The sequence below is a fragment of the Bidens hawaiensis genome, unplaced genomic scaffold (genome assembly GCF_021521415.1).
Source record: "Bidens hawaiensis isolate Kalapana, Puna unplaced genomic scaffold, B.hawaiensis_p1.1 tig00024628_1, whole genome shotgun sequence".
NCBI lineage: Eukaryota > Viridiplantae > Streptophyta > Magnoliopsida > Asterales > Asteraceae > Bidens > Bidens hawaiensis.
This window is the reverse complement of record NW_027493891.1, coordinates 318,335-342,370: the sequence shown is the minus strand read 5'-3', so window position 1 is coordinate 342,370 and position 24,036 is coordinate 318,335. Positions and strand designations below refer to the sequence as shown.

Here is a 24,036-nt window from a genome sequence, read left to right as displayed (position 1 = left end):
GTTTTCCGCCCCGGGAAAATATAATTAAAACAATTCATTAAAAGGGGCTCGTGAAAACTCACCTTTCTGTGAGTCGGTGAGTAATATATGGAACAGCTACGTGCCTGGATCTGTAATATAATATCTAGTCATTACTATATAATTCCCATAACTTAAATACGTATCAATCGGTACATCTGGGAACATTGTTAACCCAGTACTGTACTCGATTCGGGGACTATGTTAACCCTGTGACACTTCTAAGGACTAAGATTGTGACATTGCTTAGAGTTTGACAGTCAATTTAGTTAAGGTGATGAAATTATTGCTCGGTTTGACACCCCGTTTGGCCGTGGGGCCCGTTTCCGTCATTTCGGTGCCGGAAACGGTAAAATCGGGTAAAATTACCCAAATCATCCGAATTATTTTCGGATGATTTATTTTTACTTAATTTACTTAGATTTATGAAATAGTCCATTTTTAGAGTTTTCATGTACCAGTCAGCTCGCTTATGCGAACTTTGCCGGTTTACACGTTTTAAGCTTTAAAAACTTGTTTTTATGTTCTTTTTAGCACAAATAATTACCCGATTAGTCTCGGGTCTTGAAATTTTGCACAAAACTAAATTTGACAGTAAGGAATTTTGTAAAAATTTTCCAGATTTATTTTCTTATATTTACATTTATTTATCTATTTTTAAATCTTATTAAAATACTAAATATATCAAAAATACCAAAACACTTTAGAAAATTCCCAAATTTTTCTGGGATGATCTTTATCATCCTCATAACTTTCTGGAATTTTCCCAGATTTATTTTCCTATATTTACATTTATTTATCTATTTTTAAATCTTATTAAAATACTAAATATATTAAAAATACCAAAACACTTTAGAAAATTCCCAAATTTTTCTGGGATGATCTTTATCATCCTCATAACTTTCTGGAATTTTTCCAGAATTTAAAACTTATTTTTCAAGCCATTTTCACCCAAAACCGAGCTAGAAAGCCCTAGAACTCGTTTCACCGAAAAGCCTACTTAGACTTTTCCAACTGAGCTCAAATTTTGTGGGTGACTTTTATATGTTATAAAAAGCTTATCTTAAATTTTCCGGAATTTTTCATCATGTTTTGCTATTTTTCACTATTTTTGGCCAAAACCGAGCATTAAATTCACCAAATATTCATCTTTTATCCAAAAATTACCAAAAATTCACAGATCTCATATTTTCATGTGTATATCATCTCTGTGAAATTTCGTGACCCGACTCTAAGCACACGTAAATCTGTCCATTTTTCATAAACACACGAAAACCGAACTATTTTGTGTTTTCTAGCTTTAGATCGCAAGGATCTCGGTTTCTAGCCTTTGCTAGCCGCTAGATACAACACTTACAAGCACATCAACACCACACCAAGCAAGTTATACCCACAATCAAGCCATTACTTTCCTAGTGTCGGTTAAAACATCAAAACAACGATTTTGACCGTAAAAATCCGTTCTCGACTCTTTTTACTCCTTTCTTGGACCAAGATCCCTTGTATAACATGTATACATCTCTTGATCATGCAAGAGTCGGTTTCATCTCGGGTTTTCACCCATTTTTCACTTGGAAATCCATTTTAACAAGATTTTAACCGTAAAATTTTATTCTAAACACTTTTAACTCATTACTTGGATCAAGATCCTTTGTATAACTTGTATACATCCCTTGATCATACGAGAACCGGTTCCATCTCGGGTTTTCACCCATATTTCACTTGGAACCTTCCTTTTCTCAAGATTATGAAGTTAGAAGTAGGATTCAAGCATCAAAACTTGTTCATACCTTGTGATTTTTGGTTAAAAACTCAAGAACTTGGATGTATGTTTGAAGATTTGAGAGAGTTTGTGTGAAATGTGATGTAAAAAAAAGAAAATGAAATGAATGATATTATCATAAGGACCGATCGGTCCATAAGGTGGATGGGGGTGGGCCCCACACATCAATTCTAGGCCACACATTCGGATTACGCAATCCGGATAATGTTGTGGATAATCTGGTTCAGTTCGTTTCTCGTTTAAACTCGTAATTCGGCTTAAAACGAGCATAGAATGGTCGTTTTTCGGGTCAAAATAAAATTTACATAAAACTGATTTAAAAACTTTCAAAACTTAACCCATGACATTAAAACATCATATCATTAATAATTACGCATCTTTTTCGGCTTGATTGATCGTCTCTTGCTTGGTTTGGTGTTAAAGGTTTCGTTTAGCGTACCGATGTGCCATTAAATTGAAATCCTTTTTCTGTGCTATAATTTACTTATCCCGAAGCATTAATACTTCGTAAATATCACTAAACATTATATACTTCGTCTATAATGTAATTCCCGATTCGTTCGGGTTTCAATAACCGATCAATGATTAATTGTAATTCCAATACGATTCACTATATAATTGAGTATGATTCATACTGTGAACCATATATATTCGTGTCAATGTGCTATAACTCATATAATCAATATTAAATAACACGTAAATAGTATATTCCGGCTAGGGTATACCTGGAGTTGCCGGAATAGTTACACTCAACCCATAGTACTGCCCCATGACCATACTAGGCACTCGTCCATGCAAAGAGGTGCGACCCCTACGAGTGGGTGGATCAAACCAGCAGTCCCTACCCTTAGAGTTCCAATGGTAAAGTGATCACTTACTCGAATCTGGTGCACTAACATCGAAAAACCATAGGTAACTGTTCGCATTACTCATCATGAAACATAAACACATAATCGCTTGCATAGCTTGTAAGTATACCATGATAAAACATTATTTAAGTACGTGTCCCTCGCCCCGAAAGCAGTTTTAAAGATAGTGAAAACAGTGAAAATAGGGGCTGTGAGACTCACCTGTGGTTCTTGTTAAGGGATTAAATCGAGATTCGGGTTTTCTTGGTGTTGGCCTCGGAATTGAAGGTCTAGAATACGATTAAATAACAAGTATATATATTAAGATCAAGAAATAGGAGAATATAAGGGTTGGAAAGTAGATCTCAAGGTTATATTCTCGGCTTACCTAGTAACAGGATCGGAAATGAAAACAACGGATGCTTGGGAGAGGATTAGTGCAAGTTTGCAGTTCTTTGGAGTGTGTTTTGGGTGATAATTTAGGTTACATATTTATAGGCAAACTCAAGGGAACACAATCCCTTGCTTTGGGGGATTGTAATCTTTTCATATCTAGGGGTAATGATGATAAAGTATGGAAATTATTTTTATTTATTTAAGAGTGGAGTAGTGGATAAAAGATTTTGATTTGATTTGATCTGGTCAGGACATGCAGGTCTGGGGTTGGTGAGAATAGGGTGGCTGACAGTTGACTTTTCGTGTTACAGTAAAAAGTGGAAAATTTCTGAAACACGCTACTGTTTCCTTTTGGGCGGGAGTAATCTCCTTACGTCTGGAGAATAGACTAAGTGTTCTGTGCGTATCACTTTGTGCGCATAGCTTTCTGCGTGAAGGACATTTCTTTGCTGCGGGTAGGTGCGTAACCTTCTCGCAGTTAGGGACATTGAGTTTCATTTGTAGATTCTCCAGGTGGTCTTGGTATTTCAACATAGTGATCAGTCATGTTGAAGTCAATTCCATCTTGGAGCTTCAGACAAACTAGCTCTCAATGTTCCCCGCCATGCGGGGAGGTTAGTTCCCTTCCGCACGCGCATAAACGGTTTAGGATGCACCCGCCTTAGCATCATGCGGGATGGTCAACCCATTAGACAACATAACGTTAAGGTGCATGAAAACATAAAGCCAAAACATTCGCGCATGGCGCATATAACATATGCCCACGCTGGTTCTTAACATGGCGCGCTCGCGCAGGGCGCACATAACAAATGCACGCGCTGATTCTAACATAGCGCGCTCGCGCAGGGCGCATATAACATAATTACCTAATATTTAGGTTGATTACTTGGTTTAAGGGATTGGGAATTTACCGGGTGTCACATTCTCCCCCTGTTAAGAGAATTTCGTCCCGAAATTTAGGAGACGTCGCTGGCAGAAGCCATGTTCTGAAAGAGGTGTGGGTATTTCTTGCGCATCTGGTCTTCTCTTTCCCAAGTGAATTCAGGCCCACGCCTCGAGTTCCATTGAACCTTTACTAACTTGATTCTGCTTCTGCGTAACTTTTGTTCTTTCCAATCGGTTACTGCTATCGGTTCTTCTACGAAGTGCAGCTGTTTGTCGATGTGAATCTCTTCCAACGGCAAAATCAACGTTTCGTCAGATAAACACTTTTTGAGGTTGGACACATGAAACGTATCATGAACTCCACTGAGTTCGGCGGGTAAACGGAGTTTATAAGCAACCGGACCGATCCTCTCCAGGATCTCAAATGGTCCAATGTAGCGCGGATTCAACTTTCCTCGCTTGCCGAAACGGGGGACTCCTTTCCATGGAGAGACTTTCAAAAGTACTCTATCCCCTACCTGAAACTCCAATGGTTTCCTTCGCACATCTGCGTAGCTCTTCTGTCTATCGCGCGCTGTCTTAAGGCGATCCCTTATCTGAAAAATCTTGTCTGTTGTTTCTTGGATCAATTCTGGACCAGTCATTTGCTTGTCGCCCACTTCAGCCCAGCACAGTGGGGATCTACAGTTGCGCCCATACAAAGCTTCGAATGGCGCAGCCTTGATGCTTGTGTGATAGCTGTTGTTGTAAGAAAATTCAACCAATGGGAGATGAGTATCCCAGCTACCTCCGAAATCGATTGCACACGCGCGTAGCATATCTTCCAATGTCTGGATTGTTCGCTCGCTTTGCCCATCCGTTTGGGGATGATATGCCGTACTCATGTCAAGACGAGTACCTAAAGCCCCTTGTAACGATCTCCAAAACCTTGATGTGAACCGACTATCTCTATCAGAAATGATGGACACTGGGACTCCATGTTTTGAAACTACTTCTCGAATATACAATCGGGCTAACTTTTCCATTTTATCGGTTTCCTTGATCGGCAGGAAGTGTGCTGACTTAGTTAGCCGATCCACAATAACCCAGATCGTGTCGTAACCCCCAGGTGTCCTTGGCAGTTTGGTGATGAAGTCCATAGAGATTTGTTCCCACTTCCACATGGGAATTTCTGGCTGTTGAAGCAACCCTGATGGTTTCTGGTATTCAGCCTTTACCTTCGAACACGTCAGGCATTTACTGACATACGTCGCGATGGCGCCTTTAAGATTGGGCCACCAATACAGCACTTTAACATCTTGGTACATCTTGTCTGCGCCAGGATGTACGGAATACCTTGTCTTGTGAGCTTCGTTTAATACTTGCTCGCGCAGTCCTCCCTTGAGAGGGACCCATATGCGGTTGGCAAAATATAGATTGCCGTTCTCTTTAAGTTCCAAACTCTTAATCATACCCCCAAGGCATTCGTTTTTGACAAACTCTGGTTTCAAGGCTTCTTGCTGAGCGTCTCGGATGCGGGTAGAGAGATCTGCGTGAATGGTCATCCTTAGAGCCTTGACTCGTAGCGTTTTTGTTCGCTCCTTCCTACTTAGCGCGTCTGCTACCACATTCGCCTTTCCAGGGTGGTACTTAATTTCACAATCATAATCATTCAACAACTCCACCCATCTTCGTTGCCTCATGTTTAAATCCTTTTGATCAAATATATGTTGAAGGCTCTTGTGATCCGTAAAGATTATACACTTTGTACCATAGAGGTAATGGCGCCAAATCTTTAGCGCGAAGACAACCGCTCCAAGTTCCAGATCATGCGTTGTGTAGTTCTTTTCATTGGTCTTGAGTTGGCGCGAGGCATACGCTATGACTTTGTCTCGCTGCATAAGGACACATCCGAGTCCCTGATGTGAAGCGTCGCAGTAAACGACGATGTCATCCGTCCCCTCGGGCAGAGACAGAATTGGCGCACTACATAACTTCTGTTTTAACATCTGAAATGTTGTTTCCTGATTTTCGCCCCAAGCAAACTTCTTGTCTTTCTGAGTTAGCGCGGTCAGAGGTAGAGCTATCTTGGAGAAGTTCTCAATGAAGCGTCGATAGTAGCCAGCTAGTCCTAGGAATTGCCTCACCTCAGTTGGGGTTTTTGGTGCTTCCCAGTTTTCGATGGCCTTGACTTTGGAAGGATCAACGTGTATTCCTTTCTCGTTTACTACGTGACCGAGAAAATGAACTTCTCTAAGCCAAAACTCGCACTTGGAAAACTTCGCATACAACTTTTCTTTCCTCAACAATTCCAAAATCAATCTCAGGTGTTGCTCATGCTCGGCCTTGGTCCGAGAGTAAATCAGAATATCATCTATAAACACAATCACAAACTTGTCCAAGTATGGTTTGCACACGCGGTTCATCAGATCCATGAACACAGCCGGCGCATTAGTTAGCCCGAAAGGCATCACTAAGAACTCATAATGGCCGTATCTAGTTCGGAAGGCTGTTTTCGGCACATCTTCCTCATGGACCCTAAGTTGGTGGTATCCTGACCGTAGATCTATCTTCGAATAATAACTGGATCCCTGCAACTGGTCAAATAAGTCGTCAATCCTCGGTAAGGGGTACCGATTTTTGACTGTCAGCTTATTCAGCTCCCTGTAGTCAATACACATTCTGAACGAACCATCCTTCTTCTTAACAAACAGTACTGGAGCTCCCCAAGGTGAAAAGCTTGGGCGTATGAAACCCTTATCCAATAGTTCCTGTAACTGATTGGATAGCTCTTGCATCTCAGATGGAGCTAATCGATAAGGCGCTCGAGCTACTGGCGCAGCTCCTGGGACCAAATCAATACGAAACTCGACTTGTCGCGGCGGCGGTAATCCGGGCAAATCTTCAGGAAATACTTCTGGAAATTCGCGCACTACTGGTAAGTCTTCAATTCTTCGCTCATCTCCTTTCTTTTCTACGACATGCGCCAGGAAGGCGTAGCACCCTTTCCTTAGGCACTTACGCGCCTTTAGGCACGAAATCAGTTTCGTCGCAACTCCCCTTCTTTCCCCTTGAATTACCAAGGTTTCTCCGTTCAACAGTGGGACCCGAACCTGCTTCTCATGGCAAATAACTTCCGCGTGGTTCTCGACTAGCCAATCCATACCTACCACAATGTCAAAACTTCCCAAGTCTATTGGCAACAAATTAATATTGAACCCGTGACCTCCCATGACTATTATACATTGTTCAGTTCTTTCACTTGCGCATAACTGCCTACCATTGGCTAGTTCTATAGTATAAGGTGTGTCTAGCCTACTGGTTGCTAGGCCTAGGGAGTCTTTAAACTCAGCGGATATAAAACTTAGGTCCGCGCCAGTATCAAATAAGACAGATGCAAAATGTCCGTTAAGCAAAAACGTACCGGTTACCACATTCGGCTCTTCTTTAGCTTCGCCTGCTCCGATCACAAAAGCTCTCCCGCGAGCTTGGTTCCCCTTTTGCGGGCAATCCCGACTAAAATGCCCTGGCTTCCCGCATGCGTAGCAGTTGTCGCTTGCTCCAGCTTCTCTGACACGGCAATTCATCGTCTTGTGCCCTGGTCTGCCACATTTGGCACATTCGATTCTTGCGCATTCACCCTCGTGGTGATACTTGCATTTGTTGCACCATGGGCGAGGCCCGCTGTATCCTTTTCGTGGTGGCTCCGCGGCCTGAATCGCGTAAGTCCTTGCGCTCTCCTGCTTCTTGAACGGTGGCTGCTTGGAGTCAGACCCTCGGTGGTGAGAGTTCCATTTCCTCTTGGGATCAGAGGTTCGCTGCTCGATTCCGCGCGTAGTCAACATACCCGCACGGACCGTATCCCTTGTAAGGGTGATGGCCCGCGCTACCCCGCCTCATCAAAGGTTGGAGGCGCTGCGGCGTTGAGCGGAACCCTAACAACAGGAGGTAACCCAAAAATATACCTCTCGATCTTCTTTTCCTCCGTGTTTGCCATGTCTGGTACCAACTGGCAAAGCTCGTTGAACCGGTTGTTGTAGGCGTCGATATCCGTTCCTACCATGGTGTGGTTCCAGAATTCCTGTTGTAGACTCTGGATTTCTGCGCGAGAGCAGAACTTTCTCATCATCATTTCCTTCAGTTCTTCCCAGGTCTTGTGAAGAGCAACTTCTCGCCCCAATGTTTTCGTTTGAAGCTTCCACCAAGACGAAGCTGCCTCTTGGAACATGCAGGTCGCGTAAAGGACCTTCTGGTTCTCACTACATCCGCTAATGGAGAGAACTGTCTCCATCTTGTCAATCCAGTTGTAGAGCCCAATGGCCCCTTCGGTACCCTTGAATGACCAAGGCTTACAGGCCATGAATGTCTTGTAGGAGCATCCTTTGTCCAAGGCTCCTGATTCGGGTTCTGGGGTCTCATTCTGACGACCCTGACTTGATTCGGCCTTGCTGGCCTCATGTGTTGCGATTGCTTGCGCGATTATTTCCGCGAGTTCCTCGGGTGTCATGGTAATTCCTTTGGCTTTAGTTGGAGGCATTCTCGCTTTAAAAGAGAATGAAAATATATCAAACTTAGCGCATGTACTCTGAGCACATAATGTTATCATTATTCACTACACTGTGTGACCCGTGTTCCTAAGTGTGTGTATAGTTTCTTTTGAAAATATTTTCTTTGAAAAATATTTCATGCGATTCCCCAACGGTTATAGTCTAGGTTAAAACTTCTTTTCCTAGTTCGCTATAACCAGTGCTCTGATACCAATCTGTCACACCCGGCCCTGAGCGGCGGAAACAGCCGGGCGCGCGCGAGTGGGGATTGATAATTAAGCACGGGCCATTGCAAACATTCAAAGATTTTCATTGCGCATGAAAAGTTTAATACAAATACATTACATTGTTTTAAAAATTACATAAAAACATCCAAGTATAAAAACTGTTGAAGATTTCCACGCTGTATCCCCTTGCGCGGCGGGAACAACCACGCGCATCGAAGGGATAGAACTAAAATCTTCCAAAAAGCTAGTTTTTGATGTTCAGCGTGAGGTGCTCTAAGTGTGACTCCATGCGCTACTTAGTTATCTCCTGAAAGACACGTAAAAACATTTGAATCAGTATAAACTGAGTGAGTTCACAAGTTTTAGTAGCTTGATAAATCGTATTGCATCATAATCTTGATACAAATCATTCTGAAACATAATTCTGATATCATCATTAAAACACATGCTTGGTAAAACATAGTTCTATCAACATATTCTGATAAAATCGTTCCGTGGTTTACGCGCAAACATCTCTGGGAACTGTGCTCGTATATGCAAAGTGGCGCTGCCACTACGAGCTAAAATAAGTAATACCGTCCCGCGGATTACGCGCGAACGTTTCAGGAAAAATGTGCTCGTCCATGCAAAGTGGCGCTGCCACTACGAGCTAAAATAATATAATGCCGTCCCGCGGTTTACGCGTGGACATTTCTGAAAAACCGTGCTCGTCTATGCAAAGTGGCGCTGCCCCTACGAGCTAATCAATAATTCCGTCCCGCGGGTTACGCGCGGAAGTTGTGCCGGAAAACAAGGCGCTCGTCCATGCAAAGAGGTGCGACCCCTACGAGCGGGCTCAACCCATAGTACTGCCCCATGACCATACTAGGCACTCGTCCATGCAAAGAGGTGCGACCCCTACGAGTGGGTGGATCAAACCAGCAGTCCCTACCCTTAGAGTTCCAATGGTAAAGTGATCACTTACTCGAATCTGGTGCACTAACATCGAAAAACCATAGGTAACTGTTCGCATTACTCATCATGAAACATAAACACATAATCGCTTGCATAGCTTGTAAGTATACCATGATAAAACATTATTTAAGTACGTGTCCCTCGCCCCGAAAGCAGTTTTAAAGATAGTGAAAACAGTGAAAATAGGGGCTGTGAGACTCACCTGTGGTTCTTGTTAAGGGATTAAATCGAGATTCGGGTTTTCTTGGTGTTGGCCTCGGAATTGAAGGTCTAGAATACGATTAAATAACAAGTATATATATTAAGATCAAGAAATAGGAGAATATAAGGGTTGGAAAGTAGATCTCAAGGTTATATTCTCGGCTTACCTAGTAACAGGATCGGAAATGAAAACAACGGATGCTTGGGAGAGGATTAGTGCAAGTTTGCAGTTCTTTGGAGTGTGTTTTGGGTGATAATTTAGGTTACATATTTATAGGCAAACTCAAGGGAACACAATCCCTTGCTTTGGGGGATTGTAATCTTTTCATATCTAGGGGTAATGATGATAAAGTATGGAAATTATTTTTATTTATTTAAGAGTGGAGTAGTGGATAAAAGATTTTGATTTGATTTGATCTGGTCAGGACATGCAGGTCTGGGGTTGGTGAGAATAGGGTGGCTGACAGTTGACTTTTCGTGTTACAGTAAAAAGTGGAAAATTTCTGAAACACGCTACTGTTTCCTTTTGGGCGGGAGTAATCTCCTTACGTCTGGAGAATAGACTAAGTGTTCTGTGCGTATCACTTTGTGCGCATAGCTTTCTGCGTGAAGGACATTTCTTTGCTGCGGGTAGGTGCGTAACCTTCTCGCAGTTAGGGACATTGAGTTTCATTTGTAGATTCTCCAGGTGGTCTTGGTATTTCAACATAGTGATCAGTCATGTTGAAGTCAATTCCATCTTGGAGCTTCAGACAAACTAGCTCTCAATGTTCCCGCCATGCGGGGAGGTTAGTTCCCTTCCGCACGCGCATAAACGGTTTAGGATGCACCCGCCTTAGCATCATGCGGGATGGTCAACCCATTAGACAACATAACGTTAAGGTGCATGAAAACATAAAGCCAAAACATTCGCGCATGGCGCATATAACATATGCCCACGCTGGTTCTTAACATGGCGCGCTCGCGCAGGGCGCACATAACAAATGCACGCGCTGATTCTAACATAGCGCGCTCGCGCAGGGCGCATATAACATAATTACCTAATATTTAGGTTGATTACTTGGTTTAAGGGATTGGGAATTTACCGGGTGTCACATTATATCCGTAACCTAACCCGTTTTTATATTCGGGAAAATTTTACCCGTAAAAATATTGCGTTTATCGAGTTAATTTTGTTATACTTAATTATCTATTATATTTAATTATTTTATATAAATTAACTTTCAATATATTCAAACCCTAAACTAAACTATTATCCAAGTTTGTTTCCATCCAAAAAGTCCAGGGGTTTAAATGCAAAATCTGAAATTATTATATTATTATACTTATACCCAAACCCATTTTCTTACCCTCCAAGTCCAAACCTGAACCCGTTTTGGATTGATCTTGACCCGTTAATTTTCTTGCACCATAATCTTCGTTGCAAATTGGAAAGTATTCTCCTAAATCGGTTATACGACTATTTCGTCTCACACCGACAACGTAATTAAGGAAATACGAACAAATTGATATAGTTTACTATTATTAACGAACCCGTCATATAAATATTCTTTATTTGCAATCTACACGTCATAATATTACAATTAAACGCACATACAACATCTAATTATGTCGGCGACCAATAGTGTTTAGAGTAATTTGATTATAACTTGTTGCATATATATAACCCGTTCACATCTTGGCCGCCGTCTTCCTTACGTCGTTCATCATCAATTAGATCTCTAAACAGGTAATAAGTAATACAACATGTTCGTTTTTAATCTATAATCAATAACCCTAACATTAATTTCGCAATGATCAGTTCTAGCCCGAGTTCAGGCCGGCTTCTGTTCCTACTCGTTTGCCATCAATTCGTTATCATGTGAGGTATTCTTTATATGAATCTTGGTCGTCGTAATCCCTATAACGTTAACCCTATGATAAATTAAACGAATATATAACAGATTAAGGGTTTGTAGATTTAGGGTTCATATCAAATTGGGGGTTTCTGCTTGTGTTTGTATATAATCAATTATTATCGTTTATTAATCAATTGGCAGCCTAGAACAGTTGGTTTGGTGTGGGTGTTATGTCTGGGTGGTCGCGGGTTCGAATCCGGCCAGCTTCTTTTTGCTCTTTTAATTTATTTTTTTTTTGTTTTATTGTTTTAAAGCCTTAAATGATTTTTATGAATTATTATAATTAGTATTAAATATAAAGTAAATGGTATTTTTATCAAATCAACGTTAGAACGCTAATGTGTCTTGTCATTTAATCTCGTAACTAGTGTTTGTGTGTGTGTGTGTCTATATATATTTGTATATATATTAAGTATATGTTAATAATATTAAATCATAATTATTTTATTAAAACCGACATCATTGTTGGTGATTTCTTGTCATTGAACATCTTTATAAATTTATTCATATATATATATACATATATACATGTATTATATATATATGTATAATTCTTTCAAAGTTGTAACAATTGTATTTTTACATGTATTAGCTATATTTAAATCATTGGACTTTCGTTAAAGATTCCAAAATATATTATTTTTTATATATATTTAAACGATTATTATTATAGTATAGCTCAACTCATATTTATATATATTTAAACTAATTATTTATAAATTGGATTAGATGTTATTTATGGGTAGTATAAAGGTGACTTATAAAATATAAAAGTAACAACTATTATAATTATGTGATAAACAATAACATTGTTAACGCAATATTAGTATCAGTAGAAATCCAATCGATCAATTAATAAACATTCTAATCCCAAAACCTAACTTAATCACATCGAAATCTTAATTCAGTAAATCATGTTATATATTTTATAATTAATTTATATTATTATATTTAACTAGGAATCCTTGTCGGTGTATCCCGAAGGGTTCATCATCCTCTCAACCTCATTTATATTTCGTTCATCCGATCAGGTGAGTACCACATTCCCCTCTTTTTACTCGTTTTCTCACGTTTTGGGGACATATGCGTAAATTTACTTTTCATATATACTTATACTCAAAACTGAAACTATTGTCTTATGTGTTAACAACTTATACCTTACTTGTTTATGTGCTTACTTGCTTTATATGCTTCCGCATTCTGAGAGGTCCAACATAATCTCAGTCTAGTATGATCATACGCTAGTCGTTATAGCCTCTGTGCTTCTCGACATCTCAGTTATACTTGCTCATTTGGTTGATTTGTTATACTCATATGACTTGTTGCAATTGCTTATTTTTATATATACTATATGTACATTTAAACTGGTGTGCTGCTCACTCAACCTTGTGTTGACAAAACTATTTTATTTTCAACGCATATGCAGGTTATCATTTGATGTGAAGTAACTGAAGTACAAGATCACTTAAGGATTTTATGTTAGAAGAAAATTAACGAGAAAATATTATTTATGACTCCTGATTATCGATGCACTTTTGTTTTGTTTGGATATTGTATGAATATTTGTATTTATTTGAATTTATTAAATAGATATTGAAATTTCCTATATTGAAAGATAGTAACCTTTGAAAAGCTGTGAGCAATCAGTTACGCCCTGTCATTTCCGCCGTAGGTTGGGGTGTGACAATTAAATGTTAGTAGTTAAGTTTTTTTATTAAATTGTTCGGTTTATAATTTTTCTAGGCCTTTTAAGTTGTAGCGAACATGCCTAACCTTTTATTGTTTACATAATTTTGTGTAGATCCTGTTTAGCTTATTCGATGAACTGCTCATTTAGTAAACCGGTGATGTCTTCACAAGTAAAACAAAAACAAGGTACTCATTTTTTACCCTCTTATATATTTGTGAATATGTGATAATTTTTTTTGTTTTGTTGTGTAAATTGATTAATTTAGTTATAATCTAGGAACTCTTAACAATTTCTTAAAAAGAAAGGTTCCATCATCAAGTGAAATTCCATCTAGTAGTAGTGATGGTCCGGTTCTTATCTCTACTCCGACTATGCCTAAGTTAGTTGATTTGGATAATCGTCGGTGGGATTAAATTGATAGGATAAAAATTTCTAATTACCATCCAAATCAAATAGACGAGATAAGGAGAAAATATTGGTTAAAAGGACCATGCCAACCACACGATCATGAGTTTCCAAAAACAATGTATGGGATAAATACCTTCCAACCTTCTTGGTTTGATTCACATCGCAGATGGTTAGATTATAGTGTAAAAGCAGACAAAGTATTTTGTTTATGTTGTTATTTATATAGAGACACTATCGGGATTGGAAACTCTAATGAAGGTGGGCGTAATGCATATATTACAACGGGCTATAAGAATTGGAAAGAACCAAGATTTGATAAACATGTAGGTGATGTTAATAGTTTTCATAATAAAGCCCTACAAAGATGTGAAGATCTAGTAAACCAAGCTCAGTCTATTAGTGTTGCTACCAATAAACAATATGATGTTGTGAGGAAAGCAAATAGAGTTCGACTGATTTCTACGGTTGATGCTTGTAGGTTCTGTTTGAAATGCGCATTACCATTTCGAGGTCATGATGAGAGTGAAACTTCTAGTTTTAAAGGAATTTTTTTGGAATTAATGGATTTGATCATAAGTCAAAATGTTGAACTAAAAAAGTTACCAAAAGCATTAGGAAATAACAAATATTTATCTCCAAGTACTCAAAAGGATGTTGCTCATTGTTTTGAAGAAGAAGTACTTAAACGTATCTTTGATGAAATCGGTGATGCTGTGTTCGCGTTATTAGTTGATGAGTCTAGTGATGTATCTGGGAAAGAACAAATGGCGATTGTTTTGAGATATGTTGATACACATGGATTTATTAAAGAGAGGTTTGTGGGACTTGTACATGTGATGGAAACATCTTCTTCAGTTTTAAAGTCGTCTATTGACACTTTTTTTGCAAAACATAACTTGAGTTCAAGCCGGTTAAGAGGTCAAGGTTATGATGGAGCAAGCAACATGCGCGGTGAATACAATGGGTTGAAGGCAAAGTTTTTAGAAGAAAACAAGTCATCGTATTATGTGCATTGTTTTGCTCACCAGCTTCAGTTGGTGGTTGTGGCGGTTGTCAAAAAACATTTAAGTGTTGGCCGTTATTTTGATAAGATAACCACTTTGTTGAATGTGGTTTGTGCTTCTTGTAAGAGAAATGACATTCTTCGAGAAGCTGGGAGAGAAAGGGTAGCAAAGGAGATTAATTGTGGGTTAATTATGACCGGAAGTGGGTTAAATCAAGAGCTTTCTCTTATACGGCCGGGAGATACACTGTGGAATTCTCACTACAAAACACTTATGCGCTTAATTGATATGTTTCCATCCATTGTTAATGTGCTTGAATATATTGTAAAGGAATGCCCTAATGAACTTAGCCAACGTCAAGCGGATGGCATTTTAGAATACTTCGAAACATTTGAATTTGTGTTTTATCTACATTTTATGTTTCACATTTTAGGGATAACAGATACTTTATCAAGAATACTTCAAAAGAAAGATCAAGAAATGGTAGAAGCGGTTTCAATGGTGGAGTCAACCAAAGCGGTCTTGCAAAATTTTAGAGAAAGTGTATTTGATAAAGTTTTAGCAAAGGTATCTAAATTTTGTGGTAAGCATGATATACAAATGTTGGACATGAAGAAAGATTATGTTTCTTCAAGATCTCGGAACCAAAGGAATAAAATCACCAATCAACATTATTTTAAAGTTGATTGCTTTAACGCTATTATGGATAAGTTGCTTCAAGAATTTGGTGATCGTTTTAATGAATTTAACATGGAATTGCTTAAAAACATGGCGGATTTGATTCCGCGTGACTCTTTCTCTCAGTTCAATGCATCAACGTTACTTCGGTTGAGTGAGTTCTATCCGTATGATTTTGATGATAGGGAAAAGATTAAGCTTGAGCATCAACTATCCTTATATCATCAGAGTGTTCTAAAAGAAACAAATTTTGCTAACTTGAAGACTATCACCGACCTTTCTAAAATGATGGTGAAGACAAGAAAACATCTATCTTATCATTTGGTCTATCGACTATTAAAGCTAGCATTGGTTTTACTTGTTGCAACTGCATCCGTGGAGAGATATTTTTCGACGATGAAACGAAGAAAGTCAAGTTTGCGCAATCGTATTAGTGATGATTTCTTGAACGCTTATGTCATTTGTGCTGTGGAAGTAGATGAACTTGTCAATGTAACTAATGAAGATGTAATCGAGCGTTTCCAAAAGATGAAAACACGTAGAGGACAATTGTAATCGACGTACTTTGAATTTTATTTTGAATATTTAATGAATGGTTATTTTAACATTATTTTTTTTTGTTGATTTATTTTGTGTCGGTTCGTATTGTGCCCACCGTATAAAAAATTTCTGGATCCGCCACTGGTCTTGTCAGAGGTGTTTGGGGTCGGAAGTCGCGTCGGGACTCGCCGGACCGCCGCTCCAGCCACCGGAGGCGGCTGCCGGAAAATCGAGGAGGGAAAGGATAGTGGGGGCGGCTGGGTTGTTTATGTTAGGGTTAGGGTTTACTTTTTTTAAAAATTTATATATATACATATATATATATATTACATATTTTCAAAACACCCCTTTTAAGTTTCATTCAATGTTTAATGTGAGTTTAAAGATTTGTAAAACTTATAACGACTTTACGAAAATCAGTTTGAACCCCTTATGTTTTTCTTAACAACACCATAATATGACAAACATCGATTTATTTAAGATCGAGGTCTATAATAATATTATATAATAATTAAATAATGTTCTAAAAATGTTGAGTCGGTTTTTCAAAATAAAAGTATACAAAACGAATACAACTCGAGACTCGAATTTTGATGAATGTCACAACCTAAAACGCTCAATAACGGTTTTCGTGAAAAAAATTAAAAAATTTATTGATTAACGATCCAAAACTGTGTTTTCGGTGAACCAATGATTAACTGGATACGTATTTACGATTCCAAGATATTGGGATGTGATTTCATAGATTGATTTCGTGAAAAAGGGGATTCGCGTACCTATTGTACGATAAGCTATTATTTTATTGGATCTTTTCCCTGCAAGTTGAAGAATTTGGCCTTTTCTAAGGGGGTGTTTGAGATTCCTTATTTTCATTAACTTATAACTTATAAGCTTTTTGAAAAGTTAATAAGGTGTATAAGATGTTTGGCAAATCATAAGGCCTTATAGATTTTAACTTCTAGAGAAGACAAAATAGAGGGGTTTTGAAAAGTTAGGAATCTTTAACTTATTAACTTAATGAATTTGATTTACCTATTACACCCCTCTAACTCTCAAACCCATTACACTCCTTTTAAATAATAGTGTCATTTTTAGTCATTTTAGTTTCGCAACACATAAGCTAATCCAAACATTTTTTTTTAAACTTCTTTTAAAAAATTCATAAGTTAATAAGTCATTTTAACAAAAAGTCTTTTTTCACTTAAATAAGCAGTCCCAGACACACCCTAAGTATGCTATAATTAGTAGATGATTTTCTTACTAAGTTAGCGTTTGGTATGCATGAATGAGAGACGGAATTGAATGGACCATTATGATGGAATGAAATAAAATGTGTTTGGTTGGTCAATGGAATGGAATCACCCGTTACCATGTCTATTCCATTCCCTCTAAAACACCGCAAATTCATTCCATTCACCCCTTTTTTTTCATTATATCCCTCTTTCACTCTATATCACCTCCACCACCCTCCCACCACTACCACCCATTGTCCCCTCACCACCACCCACCACCGCCTCCGCCGCCCGCCACCACCCACCATCGCCTCCGCCGTCAACCACCACCACGACCCACCTTCGCCGCCCAACACCACCACCACCCACCTCTACTGCCACCACCAACCACCCACCACCGCCACCACCAACCACCCACCACCACCTACCATTGTCACCCACCATCGTCACCACCAACCATCGCTCCCGGCCATCACCACTGCCCGCCACCCGCCAATTACTATTGCCACCATCACCACGGCCCACTGTCACCACCACCAATCGCTCTCGCCCATCGTCACCGCCGCCCACCACCACTCACTACCATTTTTATTTTTTCCAGCTTTTTCTAGCATACTAAAAAATAAAAATTAATAATTCATGTCATTCCCACATGGTAAAAAAACCAGTCAATGTAATGATATGATTAATTCCATTACCCCGTTCATTCCATTCTCTCGCTCATTTAATTCCATCGTCTATTCCATTACCACATACCCAAAAGACCCTAAATTTATGATCTAGACCAAGATAACCAAAGATTACAGTAAAAAATTCAACAATTTCCTAAAACAATTAAGAATCTAAAGTTCGGTTCTGCTCCTGCCCCTGCCCCTGTAAGTGTTCTGTATACGTACTTCTTTTTTTTTTTTTTTGGTTCTTACTAATAGTAAGCATGAAAGATTAGTTTTCAGTACATATTTACAAAGAAAAGATTAAGCCATCTTCTATTTTAAGTCTAGATGTAGTTGTAATAGACACACCACGTGTCACACATGTGTTGTATCTCTTCAATGTACTATGTTAAGGATTTTTCTAGTGTCGTTCATGTTAAGTCAACCACGTCCCCCATTTTTAGCTTGCAACTCGAGTCGGTCATAGACAACTGGACGCGTTGGTTAACCTCGGCCTGAATTCTTCTTTAACGGAAAGTTGATATGGGTCCACCTTGAGTTTTTGACCTGCTACATTTAGTAGATTCATGATCGTTGAATTTGGTGAGAACCATTTTACCAAAATTATGATATATTGTGTTTCAGTTTGTGTGTTTTTTTCCTGTTTAGGCTCGCGAGCGTACTCCAGTGAGATATGTGAAACTCATGGTCGTTTATTTAACAAGCTTATTTTGAAGCTTGAGTTAAGCACAAGCTTCTTTAACTTACAAAAAAGCTCGAATTCGGCCCGTTTATCATTCATTTATTTTTAACATAGCATATGTATAATAATAATTATTATCCTGTAAATATATACTTTTAAACATTAATTTAAAGCTATATATATATTGGGCGTGTTTAGCCTCGCGAACCTACTTGAGATCTATAAGTGAATCTCATGTTCATATATTAAGCAAGCTTATATTTAGGCTTGAACACGTTTAAGCTTGACTCGAAAAGCAAGCCGATCTAAAGTTGTGTCATGAGAGACTTGGCTGGTTTACACCCCTACCGACCCGGACCAATCCAAATAAATATTGTGTTTATTAACCCAATTAAACCAATAATTCCCACCTACAATTCTCACAATATAGACTAAAATAGTCCTTTGTATCCATATCACTGTAGGGCTATAAACGAACCGATCGAACACGAACAAGGCCTTGTTCGTGTTCGTTCGTTAAGAAAATATTGTGTTCACGAACGGTTCACAAACACTTACCGAACGAGATTTTATGTTCGTGTTCGTTCATTAAGAAAATTAATGTGTTCACGAACACAAACGAACACAAATAAAATCGGTAAAGGCTAGAGAATAAGACCAATGTATTCATCAATGTGAATATTGAAAGCCCGTAAATGAATCGAATGAACACGAACAAGGGCATATTCGTGTTCGTTCATTTAACTTTATAATTAATCGAAAAAAAATTTATGTTTATGTGCGTTTATTTAAAAATGGACATTTGTGTTCGTTTGTTTAAAATCTAAACAAACGTAACTAAACAAAGATAAACGAACATAAATAAACATATATGAACCAATGTGAATGAACACAAACAAACTTAAATCTGAAAACACATAAATGAACATAAATTAACAAATATAAAACCTTTAAGCGGATGACATATCCAGATAATATTTAATTATTTTCTATTAATACATAAACAAACATAAACGAACGTTCATGAACATAAATGAACAAACAGAACATTTGTTCATGTTCGTTCACTTAATTAAACGAACACAAATTTCGTGTTCATGTTCGTTCGTTTATTAAATAAACGAACATAAACGAACATCCCGCCGAACGGTTCACGAACAGTTCACCGAACGTTCGGTTCGTTTACAGGCCTACATATCAGCATACAAACCCCATATGTAGAGTTTCAAAATTTCGTTCCAAATGACAAAATCACCCCTTATAAAGTAAGCCTTATAAAAAACATAGGGGCTAATCAGGTAAGTAAGCCACCAAACTTTCAAGCCATTATTAGAAATGACGTTAATATTCCGAACACTCCCAACAATACCCAAAATGCCCTTCAAGTAATAGCCTTAGTTCTGTTATTGAAGTACAAGGGTTCTTAAATTGATCCCATCTACAATGTTTATTAGTTGTAAGAAACGCAACAGCAAGATGGTCAATGCCAACAATAAAAAAAAGTCACTCATACTCAACAATTAATAATTCCAGAAGGTGAAAATATAAATATGCATCATTTAAAATAAAATGTATGTTTATCATATTTGTTTACAAAAATGTGTATCCTTGTCACCTTTTAAGTAAAAAGTATACTAATATCTTACAATAAATTATAAAAAGTAAGATGATTAAAATTTTGATGGCAAATTTTCTCAAATTTTTGAATACTTGAAAAAGAAAATTAATATAAATGAACGCCGAGTAGAATGTAACATCATGTTTTCTAGTTTCGGTTAATAAATGAAAATACAATTTATTATGAGTCGGGTTAGTGTTGGGTTAAATGGATATGTGTTATGGACTTGGGTTATGAAGGAAAGAAGGAAAGATCATGGGCTTAAGCCCATGATCCATAATTATATAAGTCATAATTACCCATTTAATCATTCATTTCACACATATTCCATATACCACCAAAACACACACTTAAGCTCTCTCTTTAATTTCTCTCATTTCTCTAGCTGAACCAAGATAGAAAGCCAACCCCGATCCAAGGTAATAACAGTATGATGTTGTATGAACTTAACCCGTTAGATATGGTCACAAAACGACGAGCCGACACCGTTAAACCGTTTAAGTCACGAGATCCGGATGGAATCGGGTATAAACCGAACCTAAGATGAGCTTAGGGATCACCCTAGCTCATATCTGGATCGAACGGGGTGAAAAACGGGTCAAAACTTGTTTTTTTGGCGACACAGCGTTTTTCCGGCGACGGCGCCGGTTGTGGTACAAGGAAAAAAGGGAATATCAAAGAATGTTCTGAAAATTTATGACCTAACCCTAGTTCGTTAACGGGGAGTTAACGAACTAGAGGTAATTCGCTAGTTGATTCGTTAAAGGAAGCATAACGAACTAGCTTTAGTTCGTATCTAATTCGCTATGGGAAGAAGATAACGAATTACCCTTGATTCGTTATAGTTATTCGTCAAAAGAGATAACGAATTAGAAGATCCAATTCGCTACATGGACTGGTTCGCTATATGGACTGATTCGCTAGAGGGTCCAGTTCGTTATAAGGATCAATTCGTCAAAGGGGTCCAGTTCGTTACAAGGACCAGTTCGTTATGATAAGTCAATTCGTTAAAGAACTGAGTAACGAACTGAAAGTTTAATAAATGACAGAACAGTCCCTGGACTTAAAAAAGAATGATTTAATTACAAAGAAACCCTTGAACTTCTAAGTTAGCAAATGAAATAATGAGTTAAAATACTAACGGAAAATGTGTTAAGACAGTGATGGAAATAAATTTTTTCCAAGCTGACCTGGCAGCTCGACCCCAGCCAGGGGCTCTGCCCCTTGGACCCTGCTAGGGGCTGCCGCCCCTAGACCCCGCTGCCAGGGGCGCTGCCCCCGGACCCCCGTTCATTGTGGGTAATAATTAAACTAGAATCACGATAAAGGTAGTGATAGTTAAATTGATACGTATAATTGTTATACAGTTAGTCGTGCACAGCTCAAGGGAATAACTATTAACGGTGAACGTAACCGAGTTTAGGTGAGTTTCTAGCCCCATTCCTTATTATGTTTTCGGGGTTGTGTGCATACTCGATGTGATTTTTAAGGTCCCGTTACCGGTAGCCCTACTTTCATGTTGGATTTACTCATAAACGCAGTTCTAAATATCAGAGTTAATTAAAACATTCGCGGAACATTAAAAACATTCAAACCATTACATTCCATAACCATAATTCTTGTCTTATCGAGCATTCATAGTCATTTAAAAACAAAACATAGTCTTTTAAAATAAAACATCATAGCAAAATCTTCAGATGCCAGCTTCGTCCAACTCTGCCATGTGTCCCCCTCAAGCTACCTGCCTCATTCTACTCACCTGCGTGCATACTAAAAGTCAGCTACGCTGAGTGAGTTCTAGTTAATCACGTACTCATACAATACCTTCTTACATTTCATACTTAACCTCTTAACTTTCTTTCATACACACATAAGTGCAAATACTTTCATTCTTACCTTCATACTTTCTTTACATACATAATCATACGTTTTAAAGAGCCTTTCGCCCTATAACCTCACAGATATTATAAGGGTCTGGTCCCTAACATCACAGATATTATAAGGGTCTGGTCCCTATATCACAGATATTATTAGGGTTTGGTCCCTAACATCACAGATATTATGAGGGTCTGGTCCCTATCATCACAGATATTATTAGGGTCTGGTCCCTAACATCACAGATATTATTAGGGTCTGGTCCCTCTTCGTTACCATACAACCATGCCTTTCCTTCGTTTGTTAACTTTATCGCATTCATACATATAAACAAATACATTATACTTACCTTATACGTAACACTACAACCTAACAGTACGTGCAATATCCGAAGATCGTTCACGTACTAACAAGCAATCATTCATACATTTCACATCATTCATATAAGGCATACACTTATCACTTAGGATAAGTGTATTAACAAACATATCGAGTATGCACACAGCCCCGAAAACATAACACAGAAGTGGGGCTAGAAACTCACCTGAATCCTGTTACGCTCTCCGTTAATCGTTATTCCCTTCTTGAGCTGTGCACGGCTAACTGTATAATATTTACATGTATCAATTACCTACTACTACTCATGTTGTATTTCTATCTTTATATAACCCACAACGAACGGGGGTCCGGGGGCAGCGCCCCTGGCAGCGGGGTCTAGGGGCGGCAGCCCCTAGCAGGGTCTAAGGGGCAGAGCCCCTGGCTGGGGTCGAGCTGCCAGGTCAGCTTGGAAAAATTTTATTTCCATTAACTGTCTTAACACATTTTTCATTAGGTTTTTAATTTATTTTCTAATTTGCTAACTCCGGCGAACTTATCATTAAGCGAACTTAACAATAAGCGAACTTAACATTAAGCGAACTTACTGTAGGCGAACTTAGTATTAAGCGAACTTAACATTAAGCGAACTTAGTGTTAAGCGAACTTAACATTAAGCGAAGTTAAGCATTGAGCGAACTTATCACCAGGCGAAGTTAAGGCTCGGCGAACTTAGATTTAGGCGAAGTTATCATGGGCGAACTTATCTCCAGGCAAAGTTACAGTTAGGCGAACTTGGCTTTAGGCGAACTTGCTTGCAAGAGAAGTTCGCTTGTAGGCGAAGTTGTGCTGCAGCAGCCGCTGTTCATCCTTAATCCCCAAAATCATCATTGTTTTACCGAGAAATCCATGGGTATGGCGTTAACAAGTCCCGCGATCATTCCCATGGCCTTGTTTGGGTAAAACTTAGCCCGAAATGACGTAAAGTTTGGACCTTTATGGTAAAAACGTTCAATACTAATGTTAAGGGTTCATTAATCGAGCCGTTTCCATTTTCAGGTTCATTACACTCGTATTTATCATCAAGTTTACAACTTTATGTTTCGTTTATACCCGTATCTACTCTCGTTCTAAGTTTCAAAACTAAACGTTTATAAAAACGAAATCTTTATGATCAAAACATACCTTTTATACGTTCGGTGCGGTCGCGGTGTGCTTGGTTATCTCGTATATTGAAGATCTAATAATGGTCGGCTTGATTTTTGGACTCGAATCCGCTCTCTCTCTCTCTCTCTCGGCCGAATGAGGTGTAGTGTATGTGTGTGTTTTTGAGTGTGTAGAGATTTGGATGGATATAAATGAGGGTTTAGGATTTTAGGTTGGTTTAAGAGGGTATTTATACCCCTTGAAGCCCATGGACCTAAAGCCCATTACCACTTAGTCCACCTTAATTAATCTAAGTCAATGATCCGTTCTTAACTCGATATTAATTAATTAATAACGCGAAATCACTAAACGTAACTTTCTTTATTCAATATTATAAAATTTAGGATGTTACATGATTAGTTAATACACTTATCATAA

General features: G+C 38.5%; 1 protein-coding gene across 1 annotated transcript; it reads left to right on the top strand.

The window, feature by feature from the left end:
* The first annotated feature begins 13,556 nt into the window (after window positions 1-13,556).
* Window positions 13,557-16,071, top strand: LOC143569651 (uncharacterized). The gene is made up of 3 exons (XM_077055513.1): window positions 13,557-13,611; window positions 13,703-13,805; window positions 14,061-16,071. Exons 1-3 carry the CDS (start codon window positions 13,557-13,559, stop codon window positions 16,069-16,071), a joined length of 2,169 nt encoding a protein of 722 aa, XP_076911628.1.
* Window positions 16,072-24,036: the final 7,965 nt, after the last annotated feature.

What these genes read in the sequence shown, in the direction of transcription:
- LOC143569651 (XM_077055513.1), top strand. Translation starts at nt 13,557, where the DNA reads ATGAACTGCTCATTTAGTAAACCGGTGATGTCTTCACAAGTAAAACAA. An exon ending in ACAAGTAAAACAAAAACAAG is followed by an intron (nt 13,612 to 13,702) that starts GTACTCATTTTT and finishes GTTATAATCTAG; the next exon opens with GAACTCTTAACAATTTCTTA. An exon ending in TCTACTCCGACTATGCCTAA is followed by an intron (nt 13,806 to 14,060) that starts GTTAGTTGATTT and finishes TTATTTATATAG; the next exon opens with AGACACTATCGGGATTGGAA.